Source organism: Nilaparvata lugens, chromosome 5 (assembly GCF_014356525.2).
Source record: "Nilaparvata lugens isolate BPH chromosome 5, ASM1435652v1, whole genome shotgun sequence".
NCBI lineage: Eukaryota > Metazoa > Arthropoda > Insecta > Hemiptera > Delphacidae > Nilaparvata > Nilaparvata lugens.
Window position 1 is genome coordinate 4,190,562 of NC_052508.1, and position 17,594 is coordinate 4,208,155.

General features: G+C 35.0%; 1 protein-coding gene across 7 annotated transcripts in view; it reads right to left on the reverse strand.

The window, feature by feature from the left end:
- Positions 1-6,037: 6,037 nt before the first annotated feature.
- LOC111054374 (BAI1-associated protein 3) overlaps positions 6,038-17,594 on the reverse strand; it is a 291,489-nt gene continuing 279,932 nt past the window's right edge. For 4 of the 7 annotated variants that reach the window (XM_039429755.1, XM_039429753.1, XM_039429751.1 and 1 more), the window contains 7 exons: positions 15,583-15,792; positions 14,331-14,652; positions 12,347-12,556; positions 10,475-10,598; positions 9,506-9,711; positions 8,471-8,593; positions 6,038-6,759 (listed from right to left, as the gene is read on the reverse strand). In XM_039429755.1, coding sequence (XP_039285689.1) covers positions 8,499-8,593; positions 9,506-9,711; positions 10,475-10,598; positions 12,347-12,556; positions 14,331-14,652; positions 15,583-15,792 — 1,167 coding nt within the window. In that variant the 3' untranslated portion in view covers positions 6,038-6,759; positions 8,471-8,498. The remainder of the gene's footprint in view (positions 6,760-8,470; positions 8,594-9,505; positions 9,712-10,474; positions 10,599-12,346; positions 12,557-14,330; positions 14,653-15,582; positions 15,793-17,594) is intronic. The other 3 variants (XM_039429756.1, XM_039429752.1, XM_039429750.1) reach the window with 1 other exon arrangement.

The following is a 17,594-nucleotide window of genomic DNA, read 5'->3' on the forward strand; positions in this document are numbered from 1 at the left end:
GCGCTCCAGCGGGCGTTTGGTAAACTACAATAATAAAATTTACAAAAGCACTCCAGTGGGCGTTTTATGAACTACAATCAAAGAATTCCTGATTTGAAATTTTAAAATAATAACCATTATAAATTAATTTATATTATTCATCTATTTAAATTGCATTTAAGATGAGTAAGAATGTGGGACAACTCTTCTAAAGGTAATAAAAGAAAAAATTTCACCTTTAACCCACTAATCTTCAAAGATATTTATTAATTAATGAATTAACAACAGTATTTATTAATCTTCAACAATCAATAATGTTCACATTTATGGTACAAGAGCTTCTAATAATTTTTATTTGCACAATGTTAATTTGCAAATTGACTAAACTAAGAAAAATCCATTCTACGAAGGTGTAACATTTTACATCCAGCTCCCAAGAGATAAAAAGCGCTTGAAAAAAATCGATTCAAAGCTCAAGTTGAAAATATACAGAGTTGTGCAGGGAGGTAAGGATGACCTAAATAAATAAAAATCTGGTGTGGTACACTCACACAACTTTCCTTGCTCATTGAACTGTAAACCTCATTCTTAAACGAGAATAATTTAGAGGGATAACATAATGACGATTGGCGGCAACATAATTAGCCTATAATATTTGATACAATCAGACTACTGTATATGTGTACCAAAGACCTTAAAGAGATATGTAGCCTATGCATCTTTAAGGTCTTTGATGTGTACGGTATAAATATAATTTATTGTTTTCAGAGTACTGTTTCCATGGTGTAAATAATTGTGAAATCCGATGATTTTTTAAAAAGTCGTCAAAACAGCTGTTCTACAGATTAAATATGTCGACTATGATGTGTTCTTTTTATAGACTGCTCTTCCTACGTACCGTACCTTAAGCACGAGAAGGAGGTTACAAAGTCCATTTCTCAAGGATGGGGTGGACCCCTCATTTGTTTCCCAGGAAGGAGACTCATGCCAGTTGATAGGGCTGATAAATAACTATACAGGTATGAATTTGAAATGAATTAGTCAAGTCATTTTTGAGAAAACCGTGAAAAACATGGTTTTTTAGTAATTATCCACCATTTTTTTTTTGAGAATATTACGCAGCTCCTGCAATTTTCCCAGAAATGAGACTCATGTCAGTTGATAGGGCTTATAAATAGCTAGCTAGCTATCCATGGTATAAATTTGAAGAAAATTGTTAGAGCCGTTTTCGAGAAAACCGTGAAGAACATGGATTTTTGTAATTAACCGCCATTTTTCCGCCATCTTGAATTGAATTTCTTATTTTCGGGTCCTCATGGTATAAGGCCCTTAAGTTTAAAATTTCAAGTCAATCGGTTGATTAGAAATGGAGTTATCGTGTTCACAGACATACACACACAGACTAACACCCAAAAATCATGTTTTTGGACTCAGGGGACCTTGAAACGTATAGAAAACTTGAAATTGGGGTACCTTAATTTTTTTTTGGAAAGCAATACTTTCCTTACCTATGGTAGCAGGGCAAGGAAAGTAAAAATCGAGTCTCAAATTTTGACATTCAATAACTATTTTATGTGGGCACCGAATTTAATAATTTTTTTAGTTGTATTTGTTATGTTTAGGAGCAGTTTTATGGCCTATCAAATTTATGATCCGACTTCAGGACTCTTTCCTACTGTCCTTCAAAGTTTACATGTAATCCTTATTGGAGAAGATTTGAGTTAAATGCAGTCCGTTTTTGTCCATATACACTCCTATAGACGTTATGAAAAGTTGTCCATACTCCTCTGAAGCATTGCAAGTGGTACCGCTCGAATTTATTGTGTTATTTTTTCACTCAGGGATTCACGGGTTCGTGGTTTGTTTATGTATACACGTGCTTTTAGAAACACTTCACTCACATGGGCTACCTACTTTTTAACAATTTAATAAAAACAATATAAAAATCCTTAAGTAACCTTTATTTTTTAAAAACTTCAAAAATACCTCAGGTTTGAAACTAGTTGTTGAACTATTTTAAAGTTTTTAAAAAATAAAGGGTACTTCAATATTTTTATATTGTTTTTATTAACGTGCTTTTACGTAGCCCCATAAAACTAATCATTGGCCCTCATTTCCTCAAAAACTTGGCCTACCATTTCCTCAAAAACTTGCAAGTTTTTGATGAAATGGTAGAACCGTCAATGTCAATACAGATCGTTACCTAATGATGCTGCGTGAAACAATAACACAATAAATTCGAGCGGTACCACGTGCAATGCTTCAGATGAGTATGGAGACCTTTCACAACGTCTACAGGAGTGTATGGTCAAAAACGGAAATCATTTAACAGATGTTCTTTTTCGTACATAATCAATGGTTTAATTTCTGTGGGTAGATGACACAAGCTGATAAGTCATGATTTGTAAACTTTCCAGGAGAGCAATTTGAAAGTTTGGCATAGCTGCAAAAATTATCTATCATATTTTTTCTTACCCATTTTACACTAATATAATCAGCTGATCTTTGACTATTTAAATATGAAATATCAAGGAATAAAACAACATTTATTTAAATTAACTATTGAGAATTTTTGCAAGTGATGTCAGAGATATCATGTTTTGCCATCTGCCAAATGTTTAAAATCACAATGTAACAGTATAGGGAATATCTTAAAAATCAATTATTTAGAAATTTGAATATATTTTTCAACAATTAATTGATATTATTTACAAGTACCTATTGATCAATTTAACCAAACTTGAACTGTTTGCAAAGTTGTATGGGTAATGTAGTTCTCAATATAGGTTATTGATTTCCAGATTTTATAATAGCCTACAAGTACATACACTTATCAAATTTTGCCATCTTTTGATAATTGGATTATAATACAAACCTGTAGAAGAGTGTTGAGATATATGTACTCATCAATATTTGTCAACTTAGGGATTGGAAGAAAATGCTCTATCAGGCCTGAGCAAGGCTTGTATCTCAGCTATTTACAGAGATACAACATATTTAGTTATACCATCTTATAGATCTAATTTTTCTGAACACAACCATATGCATAACTCAATATGGTCAAAAATGTGACTTATCAACTTGTGTCATCTACCCACAGATTTTTTCCTCTATAATTTTTATAATGGCAACATCGAAGGTACACACGAAAAAAATAAATTTTGAGTTTCGTTTGAAAATTAGTGTGTAAATGATCCATACCTCCCTGCCCAACTCTGTATATAAATTAGTGAGGTTCACGTTATATTGGCAGGTTTGATTAGCAATGGTATTTCTATCCTTGTCAATCATTCAACAAAGCGGATAGCGCTATCTCTTTCTCTCTACTAGATTGTACAGTTGTCGCTTAGTAATTGGACCTCCACGACTATATGTAATGAATGATAACTCTAGCCGCGCGAAGTCTGCATTTACAGCTGTAGTCTATTACTGTATAATACATTAATCTAGTCTATATAATGCCCACTATAGCAATTGATACCGCGCAGCTACAGTCGTCGCTTAGAAATTTGACCATGTCCATAATTGCTTGTCCATGCTGACGGCAATGGAGGATGAACACTCATTAGCGGCAACCCTGTGCGACCTGACTACGGCCTTCGACTGATTTTCTCACCGTATATTGTTAGAGAAACTTGAGAGACATGGAGTTCAAGAAGTGGCACTTAAGTTGCTGAACGATTATCTGGTTCATCATAGATAGGTGGTGTAATTGGTGGTGCTGTGTGGGATACTCAGGATGTGCGCTGTGGCACGCCTTAGGGTTCTATCCTGGGACCTCTCCTCTTCCCTCATCTTCATCAACAACCTCAGACTGGATGGAAGTGCTCTCTTTTTTGCAAATGACACAACCCTAGTTTCCGGGTATAAGGATGTTGATGTGACAATACACAGGTTAGCCCAACTGTTGGAGGATGCCAGTGATTGGTTCCGGGTGAACAAACTTGCATTGAACAAAATAATCTTACAGTTGTGTTGTGAGTGATGTTGTGGTACTTTTCCGTAATGAGAACACAAATTTGAAATTTTCAACCACTTTTTATTATTATAAATTATTATAATATATACAGAACCAGGTTTCGTGGCTTAGTAGTTGTAAACAAACAGCTGAAGATGTGGCTGGTAAAGCCACGAAACCTGGTTCTGTATATATTATAATAATAAAAAGTGGTTGACAATTTCAAATTTGTGTTTTCATTCAAGAGGAAAATACAAAATCTACTCTGCACTCTCGGGCGGAATTTACCAATTTTTGAAGATTGCAGAGTGAAGCTACTTGAATTTACGATGCATACCACATCAACATGAGAGCAGCATGTTGACATGATCTACAATAGACTGTCAAGAGACACATATCTGATGTGCATGCTAAGAAGTCATATGTTTCTTCAGAGTATCTGGTTATAGCATATAATGGCCTCTTTCACAGCAATATCAATTATGGTATTGTGCTGTGGGGTCATGCAGGCGGCTGCAGAGAAATCCTGCTCCTCCATAAACTGTAACACTGTGCGCCGATCTTTAGGAGATTGGGGATTATGACAGTATAGTCAGTATGTTTTTAGTTCGGACAGTATAGTCAATAATTGTTTAGTTCGCTGTTACTGTAGAGAAGAGGCCAACATACCGTTCAGCAAAGAGGATATTTACACAGCCACAACACAAGGAGGAGGAATGATATCAAATTTGTCTCATGCCAGACTTACTCGATCACATAATAGCTTCCCTGTCCGTGCACTTGACAACAGGATGCTGTTTGGAGTATTTCCGAGAGTAGGAGGAGAAAATCTTGGAGAGTACTTCGTGAGAGGCTTGTGAGTCTGGCACTTCACTCCCTGGATGAAGAGGCAAAACATTGGTTTTTGAGATCAGAACTATGAGTGGCCTCCCATCTTGATCATAGTTTTGTTATCAAGTTTTACATTTTGACGCAATCTATTCAGCAAGTAGCCTACTGGCCATGGATGGAGATTACTGAATTCTTAAGCCATGTCTCGACTCGCTTCTAGCCGCGCGGCTCAGATCAAACACCGAATGATATGAGTTTCAACAGAATCTGAGATACTAGGTATTCATTGTTCATCAAAAAACCACATAATGGTTTTTCAAACGTCCGTGGTTTAAAAAAAATAAATTTTAAAGTAAGCTATTTCATATTTAATTTGCATAAACTTTGAATCCTTATGCTCTTTGATGAGAGGAACATTGTTTTGCAATCATAATTGAAAATTTCGTAATTGTTCAGAAGATTTGAACATTGTCATTTTTCTTTCACAAAGCATAATTAACTATGTACAGTAGTAGCTACGGACGCCAAATTTTGCCTTGACATATTTCTCAGGTCGAAAACTAAGTATAATGTGAGTTTCAACCAAATCTGAAATACTCTTTGTTTTTTCACCAAGAAAACGTTTGATATGTTCAAGGTTTTTTCAAATGATTTTTGTAAAAATCAAAAGTACCGTATCTCAAATTTGCTGAAACTTTGCATCCTCTTATGCTCTTTGAAGTGAGGAACATTTCAAAACTCACGACTGTTCAGCAGTCATATTAAAATTTTTGCAAATTTTACATACTGGCCGTTTAAATAAAGGGGAGCGTTTATTTCGCTCGAATAGTTTACCTCATAAGAGACAAATAATGCATCCGGTTGAGAAGTGAAAAAATTCAGTGCGTCCAACTAAGATGCTCATATAGTTGAGACCATATACTGTTTGATGCGAAAAACTCGAATCATTCGAAGTCATCACATTTTGTCCAGAGATACGAGATATCAAACAAGATCATGACTATCACCAATAACGGCCAGACTATATTAATTTTTTTCTGGCGCCAAACCAATCAGCCAACCGTCGGAGGGCTCCTGCCCTGTCGACTCTAAAAATGCGGTCTGAATACGCCTGAAAAAAAAACGCTCAATATAAACGGTCTTGCCCCAAGATCGCTCACATCCTCTGGCTTTTAACAGTCTATTTTAGGGTACGCGAATCTATAAATCGGATATAATTATATGAATAGTAGAGTAAGGTAAGAAAATCAAGTGAAATGAGTTCATAACTAGTATAAAATTGATCTACATTTTATTGAATCAACACTTCATTCAATGTATAAACAACAATATGGAATTAAGCAGAGCAAGAAGCAAATTTATAATTGATCAAAATAAAAACTATTTTCTCCTTTCAACAAACTATCGTAAGATCCAACAAAGATAAATAATATAAAAATCAACATTCACAGCATTCATATTTATTAAAATATAATAATATATTGTCACTTCACTGCATTTATAATTACATGACAATGATTTCGGAACTGATAATGACCAGCATTTGTTCAAATATAGTTATTTAATCAGTTTTTCACACACCGATAAATATATTGAGTATCCAATCAGTATTTGATTTATAAATTACTGTATATACATACACACTTGCTTGATCCATTGTAAAAAACAATCGAAGAATTTCTTATATTCAAGTATTCCACAGTAGCTATTCGATGAGGTAAATAGATGGTAGTAGAGTAGATTTTTATTAGATGCAAGCGGCGATTTAAGGAAAGTGGGTAAATAGAGTTGGTCTGGTGTTTTGAATCAGTGATGAGTTCATAGATTAGCATAGAAAAAGATGATAGTGATAGACCCTGTACAAACGATATGATATGTCCAGCAAGACGGGATTTTCAGATTGAGATGAGGTTTGTTAGTTGATATCCAGCAGGCACAAGATGCGGCGAGCTGATAATATACATTGCCTGACATCCTTTCAGCGAATTCTGCTGCAACAAAAAATAAGAATCACCAATTAAAAAAAAAACAATAAATTTACACTTGCATCAAAATTTATTTAGGCTGGTCACTAACGGTAGAAAATGCATGAAACACAGTAGTCATACATTGTTGTGTCATCACAACAAAACGCTTCGAGCAAAATTATTTGAGGTTAGGTTTTTTCGTTCATCTTTTCTTCACTGCTCTATTTGAGGTAAAATTATTTTTTTATCACAATAATTTGTAATTTTCCAGTGGTTTACTTATTGTTATTGGTTGGTTATTTTATGTTAGAACTGATAGAAGCCTCTCGCTTATGATGGACATGTGTATGTCCCTTGATAGATATGCATGACATGCATGTTCTACCTTTAGTGCCCAGCCTTATTCACACATTGAATGAGATACTAATCATATGAATGATTGAGAAAGGAGCAAAAGGATATTTACAATAGTATATGCCAATATTGAATATATGAAGGCCAGGATAGCCGAGACGAGGTACCAGGTCGTGGGTTCGAATCCCGCTGGTACGGTACACATTAACGTTTGATCATCTCATCTTATTTAACATTGAAGTTAATCGTCGCCAGCACACAAACCATATAGTTTTGCTGGTAACGCCAATTAATTTGAAGCAATTTGATCATCATGTATGTCAAATGATTTTTTTTCAATACATTATGTATTGTTTTTGTGTATTTTTTTTAGACAATCAATATGATTTGTTGTGATTCGTCAAATTTAACCAATCTCTCACTTTCCATTACCCACGCATAAGCAAAAAAGCTCACGTGAGCATCACCCGCAATAAAAGAATGATTCATTAGTCCAAGAATAATTACATATAATTGCATGAGACATTGTCATCTCTTCTAATATGGTGAAAAGAGTTGAGGAAATTTACTACACAAATAACTGAAAACATTTATATGTAGTACTCATATGCCTAAAAGTCATAAAATCAATCTCAAATACATCTTAAGGTCTCTTTATTTGAACTCTCACTCTCATAAATTTAGCTCAAAAGTTTCTAGTTTCATTCAAAATTTAGACTTTTTGAATAATTACTAAGTTACTGTTCTAGATTTTTTTATTCTAGACTCTAATAGTATCTATTTGATTCAAAATTTGCTCGTTTATCTGAGTATTGAAGAGCGTAAATTGTATTTTGAAAAGTGAAAGTGACATAACCAACATTCTGACTTGGACAGTAAGTTTATAGTATAAATTGGAAATGGGACAGTTTTGGGCATGAGCCTGTTGTGCCTTTCCTCATTTCAAGTATTTGTACACAATGTGATAAATGAATAAATAAATAATACTTACTTGAACTATAGAATGAATTTTTGACTAGAATATTGCTTATTGGTTTTTCAAACATTAAACAATTCAAATTTATAATTTCCAGTGGAAGGTGGGTGAAGAGTCTTATAACCACATTTAAATGACTCCTTATATCGTAATCCAACTTGTGGGATACCACAAACATTTTGATAGCTTCTTGTAAGGTATGTCTGGATGGTTTGATGAATTACTAGATTAATTTATTCCACTTGACATGTAGTAGCAATGCAGTGACTAATAGCAATCATTACTCTATTTCAATGAGACGTACTTGCAGTGAGCTCTCATCTCTGAATAAAAATTGATCATGATTCTAATGGATGTCTTTTGTAAAACTTATTTTATTGCTGTAAGAAGAAACTTTTCACTTACTCAGCAACGTTGAAGGCACAAGAAATGATTAAGAGCTGCTTATTCTAAGCTTTTGTTTTTTCACAAAATCTTGCGCTTGCTTGTCCCAGTTCCTTGACTCCAGAGTTTGAAGAATTGGGTGAACTGTGAAAAACAAAATTAAAATTACAAGATAAATATCACATACAGCAAGAACATTTTTCCGGCGGCGCGATTCGTCCATCGATTAGTTTCAGAGGTTTTTTTAATAAAGGCAGCGAGTCAATCAATCAATCATCACTTTTCGATAAAATTTACACCTTACTTTTCAGTGGGAGTATCAATGAAAATCTTGAAAACAATTTTCAGCTCCCATACGGTACATCATATGAACCCATGTTTTAGCGATGCCGACTAGGAAACATTATAATGGTCACTTGATCTCTTATAGTGGCGTTTGCACATTTCAAACATAATCTTAGTATAAACTAAATTTAATCCATATCAAATTTCCTTTGTTATGATCCAGTTCACATTCACCCGGTTGCACAAAAGTCTGTAAACTTTTAATCCCGATGAAATGCCATGAGAGAACCAATCAGAGACGCCTTCTATTCTCAGAAATTCTCTGATTGGTTCTCGTGGAATTTAATCGTGATTTAAAATTAGCACCTAGATGGTGCATATGGAATCATATGGGACCTGAGAGTGTCAAATTGTATCGATTTTCAAAAATACTGCTTCTTCAAAAAACTCAATTATTTAATATTATTCTGATCTGTTGATATAACCTTAGGTCTAAATTTTTACTCATAGAAAAAACAGTTGGACATTATAAGAAACTATTTTTGTTTTCTCTAGATTTATAATACGGTAGGAACCTTCTAGAATCTTATTCTAGCAGTCTAGACTCTCGAGATATCACATTATATAGGCTACCAAACAGATATTTCATATCACATCTAGATTCATGTAGATAGCACTAGATTCTCATAGGATCCAATCCTCACAATACTAAATGTCCAATTTTGATCATACTCAAACCAATAAATGGTCTGACTTTTCGACAAAACTCACATTTATTCTTTTGATGCATGAGAAACAGTTCGACCTGCTTGAGACCATGGAAGTTGTCAGCATTGCAGGCTGAGTTGACACCCGGAATACTGCCCAGCGACAAAAACGCCTCGCCAGCAAAATCGTTGGCAGTCAACACATCATGATCCATCACTGTGAACGCTATCATTGCGCCCTCACTTCTACACTGCGAAAGGGTCACTGAGCTGCAATCAAATTGAAAAATCACCATTATAGCCGAAACATGTCGAGTACTAAGGAAACTCTAAAAACATATCTAGTATAGTGAAACTCACGTTATATAAAGTAAACACCTGGTTTTAAATTTGTTTGCTATCCTTGTCAGTCGTAAGACAAATCAGATCGTTCTATCATTTTCAAAGTCCACACTGTTTCCAAACGGTTTGTTTGCTATTAAGAAATATAATAAACCACCAAAATATTTCATCTCAATTATGAAAAATTATTAAATCATGCGAAAAATATTATTATTAAATGAGAGGAGAATATATTTTATTCACGAATAGAATATATTTTAGATGAAGTTGATAGAGTTGAGATTATATAGAATTTTTTATTGTGAGAAAACTAGCTGAAATAACAGTAGTGAGGCTCATTGACGGCTAAAATGTATATCTGGCTGGTAGGACTCCACCAAAAAAAAACATACGAATATAAATTGCATATTATGAGAACTAATTGGAACTGTTCAGAAAGGATGTTTACTTGAAAATTTTCGAAAATATTTCCGGTATCAGTTGGATTTCACTTTACATTTTGAGGTTTGTCATGTGTTCTCACATTGTGAAGTATAAGAAATGAGTAGATATAATAATAATAATAATAATATTCATATGGCTTTTATTGGTGGGGAGTTTCTGACGGAAGTCCCACCTCGCCTGAATATATCATTTAAGCCTTTAATGGGCCTTAAATGAGTAGATATGATGAAACTTTAGTCACACTTACAACTCGAAACATTCGTCAAACAAAGGATTGAGTGTTTTCTTTTGCACATTTGTCGTTTGTTCTGCACAGTGAGCGAAAACTGTGCGAGGAAGAAGTTCGACTATCACAAAAGGATCACTGAAACCTGCAACATTCCAAACAAATTATTATAATATAATTAAAATAGAGGCAAAATATTAGGATTTTTTTGAAGAAACCCCTTTTTCAAGAAGAATTTGGATGAAAAGCTTACACAATGGATACAACTTCACATGTACATCACATGAAAAAGGTATTTGTATGAAAGGAAATATTGTATAGTGATTAATATTTAATTTCTAAAACTTGACTTTTCAAGGCTCACATGAGTTCAAATACTCGCAATTCTTCGGAGAAATGTATGACTTCAGTAAAGTAAATAATACGTTCATAAATAGTTTTAATTTGTCTTTTCGGTCTCAAAATTTTATAGTTTTTACAAAGTTTGGAATTTTCTGAATATTTTTAATTGATTTAATTAAATTAAGAAGTATTTTTTAAATTTAAAAATGATTTTCGTGTGTTTTGAATTGTAAATTGAGTGTGAAACTGAAGAATGTTGAAGTGACACACAACCTAGATACATTATTTGGACTGTTGTATAAATTAGAATTGGAACCGTTTTGGGCATGAGGCTGTGGTACTTTTCTGTGAGTTGTGTAATTATGAATGATCAAATAATAAATAAATAGATGATCATCCAGTCACCAGGTAGAGTTATTTAAGAGAGAAAAGTCGCAACTAACTGAATGATTCGTGAAAGGATTCTGGAGTAAATTGGACAATAATTCAAATGCACGAAAATTGACCACCAACTTTTGAGGTTTCTACTTAATGCACAAATACAGTCACCATCGGAAAGAAATAATAAAAATCATCCATACATTTATTTATTTACGAATCTGAATAAATTCATCTTCAATGAGTCCTGAGTTACAATTTTTCAAAAACGAGTAACTTACAAATTTCGGAAACTTTAGTTATTGATCAACTATATTTTCCGATTGTATATATCATAAGATTCATTCAAATGTATAAAGATCTCTCTGGGCGTAGTTTCATCTTCTGCAACCTGAGATCAATTATTAGACTTTTCTATCTTTAATGGATTTTCTGGTCCATTTGAACAAATATCCTCAAAATTCGAAAAATAACATTATTTTCAGCTTCTAACTTTTAGCTTTAACAATCTCTTTTTCCTTAGATTGAGATTTCGCACAAGTATATAGGTTCATATACCTCTATAGGTTCATAGGATCATGATATTACCGTATATTACAATCAAACGGTTTTTACCCTGATTTGTGGTATTTATACTGGAGGAGGGAAGGGCACATGGAGACGCCTCAAGAATCATAACAAGGTTTCTAACACTCATCACTATTGAAACAATGATCGGATCTTCTCATACCAAAGCTCTCATTCTTATCTGAGCTCGTCAGGGTGGTACAAAATTAAATAATCCACAAGTCTTATTTATTGTTACATTAAAACAATGATTCAAAGTCAACACATCTAGTCTAACCGCCTCTTCTGCTAGAATTTGATCAAAAGATGGAAAATTCATTCTTGAGTGTTTTTAATAGTATCATTACGAAATATTAATTTTTCTTGAAAATATATTATAGAATTTATTTTTCAATGTTTTTTAGAGTAAGTTATGTCATACTCCTCAACTCCTCAATATTCATTCTTGAAAATATATAATGAGATTCATTCTTGAGTGTTTTTGAGATTATCATTCCTTAATATTCTTCATTCTTGAAAATATATCATAAAATTCATTTTTGAGTGTTTTGAGAGAATCATTCCTCTCAGTATTCAAGCAATGCTGCCAGTTAGTAGTGAACTGACCGTTGGGATCGAGTGGAATGACGTCACGCGCGTTGAGCACCTCGACACAGAGCGAGTCGTGATGGAAGTAGGCTCTGACGGTGAGCGTGCCGAACTCTGTGCTCTCCACAGTCAGCTGTTCGTGCAGTCGCTCCATGTAGTACAGGGTGATCAGCGTCTCGGTATCCGTCTTATGGTACTGTAAACGCATTTCCACACCACGGTACGTTTCTGCAACAATTTCCGACACAATATTCAAATTATCATCTATTTTAGTATTTTCCACTCAAATTGAAATATGACCAGCCAGAAGTTTCAATACAAATAGATAAAATGCAATAATGTGATACAAATACTTGCATATTCTATTATTTAGCGATCGATATTGATGCTGGCCAGCCGAGTTGGTCTAGTGGTAAGGAGCATTACAAACTTCTGTCTGCTAGCACCGCCTGGTTCATGGATTCGAATCTCGCCGCCGAAGGCATGGACGTTTAATCATCTCATCAACCTATCCACGCACTTTTCATTAACCATGAAAAAGCGAGAAGCTCATGTGGGCATCATCCACAATAAAAAATAAGAACATGTTCTGATGTATGTTTCCAAGACTCATCAATAGCTTTTTTTACAATAATTTTATCAACTATATAGGTAATGTTCAACGGTTGAAGAACTAAAAATATCATCAAGTTTATAGAATCCTAATTTATAGAAGAATATAGGCCTATTATCAACTCATTGTAGAGCTTCTTCTTCTTCTTTCGTGTCTGGGGGCACACATAATCAACACTATTCCAAAATTTAGCCGCAGAAACTGCTTTGTCATTTCCTAAAATAATATCCTCCATCGTGCAATGTATTTCCATATTTGGACAGGTCATGAGGTGTTCATAGTTTTGAGTCATTCCACATTCGCACATTGCATCCTCACTATAACCCCATCTCAAAAGCTCCGACTTGCATCTATATAGTGACACCTGTTTACAAACGATTCAAGGACTTCCACGTAGTGTACGGCAAATGGAAACCGGCAGCACCTTCCTCTTTGAGTTCCATGATGGGTTCAGCAGCTTCCCTACTTCACAAAGCAAGTCACCATCAGCTCACTAGTTGTTTTAATAAAGCTTTGACAGGATTTCAATCTCTGTTGTTGCTCTTTGTGGTTGTGCAATGGGTGACGTGAGTCATTCTTCTGTTTCTTTCTCTCAATTTGAGCAGCCACTTCCCTCGTAATGTAAGGTGGAGCTATACCAATTATAGGATATATTTTATTCACGGGAGTAAGTTTTAAACATCCTAATATCAATCGGGCAGTCTCATTGAGTGAGATGTCAACTTGTTTGACATGAGCTGAGTTCTTCCATACTTGTGCTGAATACTCTGCTGCTAAGAAACTGAGTGCAAGTGCTGAAGTGCGGAGAACCTGTGGATATGTTCCCCAAGATAATATCTTCGTTTTAAAATCATCCATTCCACCATTTTATACAGATGACACAGGAGGGAGATGGGCCGGTAATTTTCTGCCTCATTTGGATCTTTACCTGGTTTGAGTAAGGCAACCACTCTGGCTTTCCTCCAGCTTTTGGGGATTTGTGGACCTGCAATACAACTGTTGAATAGCCTCAGTACCCACTTCAGTGTTATTGGTCCAAATTACTTGATCTGCTCAGCTCTTTATTTCGTCCACTTCTGCAGCCCTATTTTCTTTCATACCTGCTATTGCATTTTCAGATTTAGCTATTGCATTTTCTCTATTTTCTGCCCAGCATTTCTCATTGCTGGGAAACGCATGAGCAAATTGTAAAGCTGATCTGGATAACGAGGTGGCTTCTGCTCGATTATTAGTTCAATTATTATTCTTTATTAATAGTTTTTGCACTTTAAAATGAATAATATATATGAATAAAAAAGGAAAAATAATATAATGTATAGAGCAAAAGAGATTGATATTCCATACAGACAGCACTACTTCATAAATAACATCAATGATTCGCATGCTCACCAGACTTGATGGCGTCCATAGGCAGACCCTTGCCTTCGGCGTGGAAGAAGTCGGTGAGAATATCGAGTGCCTCATAGAGCCGGTCATAGAAGCCGGGCAGTTTGTCCTGCGCATGCCCGTCCATCTGGATGGCCAACTCTTGCAGGCCTGTGTCCCAGATCACTGACAGAACTCGCTCGAAGTTGCGCGGCAACAGAGCCGCGTTCAGACTGATTAGGTGCGAGTCGAGGTACTCCAGCATCGGCGAGATCGCTTCGCTCGCCGGTAGCGAGTCGGGTGACCACGCCAGGTGGAACATCGCTTTCTTCAGTGCGCCTCTCATCTAGTCAACATCATTCAAAACAATAGAGTACAATAAAACAGAATACTTTTATTCAAATTCAAATATTTGCCATAAAAGTAATAACAAATTGATGAAATGAATATTATCAATTACATGGATGGATTGAATAAAGAAATCTATTCATTTCCACGATGCATTGAAAAGAAATCTTCAAATTCTCTAAAAGAAATTGCATGAAAATCTGTTACTTTGACAATTCAACACTTTCAAGAAAGCTGTTGGAAATATCACAAAACCCCATGGAACAAAAACTGTGGAGAGCTCTACAAGACAAATCATGTAGGATCAAGTTTTATCAAGTAGATCATATTTATCAAGCTTCATCTTTGTATTGTTAGTCATGTCGGTTGAACGCATTTTTCCCGTGATATAAGCGTGTAAGTAAAAAATTGTAAAATTCAACCTTCAAACCATCCTCATCTCTTTAGCACAAGAGGGGTAGGGATGAGGACTTTTGATATGTTCACCACCTGATTCCAACAAGGCTGCATAGTCAATAATTGGTTTATTGTTGCATATTTAAAGAATTCACACTCACCACTAAACTTTACACTCACAGCAAAGAGAATTTTATGCTCTATGAGCTCGTAATCAGCATATGGATTTTTCCAACGCTTTTTCTAAGAATTATAAAAACAAAAATAGTAAAGAATTGGAGGCAAACGAGGTTTTAAAAAACGTTAAACCTTCAAGAGGATTCAAGTAAATTTGACTTGTCAGTGAATTTAGAATACAGAAAACAAAATATAAAAAGGATGATACATGACAAAAAGAAAATTGGGGAGAAAACTTTGAGATTAATTAGATCTTTTAATTCTATACAGTATATACTTTTGAGGTTATGAAAACTTGCATTCAAGTAAACTTGACTTCGTCACCCATTGAATTGAAGTAAACCTGACCCATTACCTTGACGCCGATGCGCCCGATGATGGCCATGACATCGGCCTGCAGTTGCTGGGTGGTGGTCTCCAGTGTTGCCATCATGGCGTCTCGCCATTGGCCGCTGCGGTCGCCAGCTGCCTCGATCACCTCCAGCACTGCCTCTAGTTGCAGCTCATCCGGCAGCAAGCTCACCGACCGCCGCACGTACTCAAGGTCGTTCATTGCCACGCACATCTGCAAGGCAACCGACCAATCAAACTAATACAACAAATGCATAACCTAAAACCACACTTTTACAGCTGTGTACAGACTTGAGCGCCACGAACACGCGCATTTCACTTTTCATAAGCTAATATCTGTATTTGTACAGGAACAGTAGGGTACAGTGTAGCATCAGTTGATGAAAAGTTGTAGTGGAGCGCTCGTGTTGGTGGCGCTCAAGTCTGTACACAGCTTCACGATCAAGCTTGACTCCCTCCCACATATCAGTATCAATGAACGTGTCTGGTAAGTTACAATAAATATATAATTGCAATGCGTTTTAACTTCAGAATTTTCTCTCATCATTGGTATATGCAGTTGTTCATTTTGTATTAGTACTCCAGTAAATACGAGCGCAGATGTTACCCTGAATTGAATTGAGCAGGGCCTGTTAAAAGCACAAATAAATTGAATTTAGTTTCATATGTTAAGTATTAACAACTGTAATAATTCACTATAGAAAAACTGATTGAGTCAGATTTTATCTTAAGTAAACTTTGCGTAGAAAATTGAATAAATTTTTTTTGTGATGATATATACTCCGAATATATTCATGAGTTGTAAAATCGCTTTCCGGTGGTTCGGAACCCATCTAAAGCTGTAGATCCATTCATCTCTTATCAGCATTCGCTTCAGTACCCACGCACAAGCCTCAAGAGCGCTCATGTGGGCATCACCCTCAGCAAGAAAAAATTCAACTATTTCCACTCAGCCTGGTCTAGCGAGTATGAATAATCCCGAAAAAACTTATGAGAATGATATTCTCACTGTAGAGGACACGGTCACTGATACTAATATGTGCTGGAAATCTGCCTTGAGAGTTTGTTTCTTCTCTTCTTTCAAAATGTTTAAAATAGCCCAATATTTTGCAAGGTTCAGAAATAGGCCTATTTGAGTGTATCTATCTAATATTTTAATTTGATTTTGCTTTCAATTCATCCCAATTCAAAATTCCTGGTTGTTGGGCTATATTTTTTACTAATAATTTGGACTCAAATTTGAATAAACATGACCTATTTTTGGAATTCAATTTTTAAAAGAAACCGTTTTGTGCTGAGCCTATTGATCCCCTTTCCAACAAATCAATGATTTGTGTATTTTGCAATGTGCAAATGAATAGGTAAATAAATAGCCAAAATACATAAAATTTTGATCGTTTATAAGTCATCAAATATCTAGTCGAATGTTTTTCACATAATATTAGTCTATAAGAATTAAAAGATGAGGTCATGTTTGTGTAAAAACTTCATAAAAATCGATAGTATATTATTTTACGGTTGGCGGCCACGGTCGCATAAGCGAAAACTACCTTTATTCCTCAAATAGTCTGATCAGTTCAATTAATAACTGATGACTTGCCTTCATATTAGAGGAGACAACAACACACAGACAACACAAGGTTAATATAATAAAATTGACAAAAATAATAGGGAAGTCACATATAGTAGCTTTGAGATTCTGTTTTTTGAAGATGGAATGTTGAATTTTCAAGAAGAGTTCAAGAATATCAATTCCACAAAAGATCAAAGGCACATGTGCGCATATCTGAGAAGAAATAGAAAAGCTAGAACATTCGGTTGATAGACGGTGCAATGCATAACAGAAGATTGTGTCAAGGGTGGATAACGATTCAGATGGTTGTTAGGGAAAGCAAATAGCCGATTTCTCTTCAAGATGAACACGCTTTTCACAATAATTTAAACATTTTAAAAAGATAACAAACTGTTCAGAGATTTTCATAAATGCAGGACTTAGCAGGAAAGTTCTTTTACAAA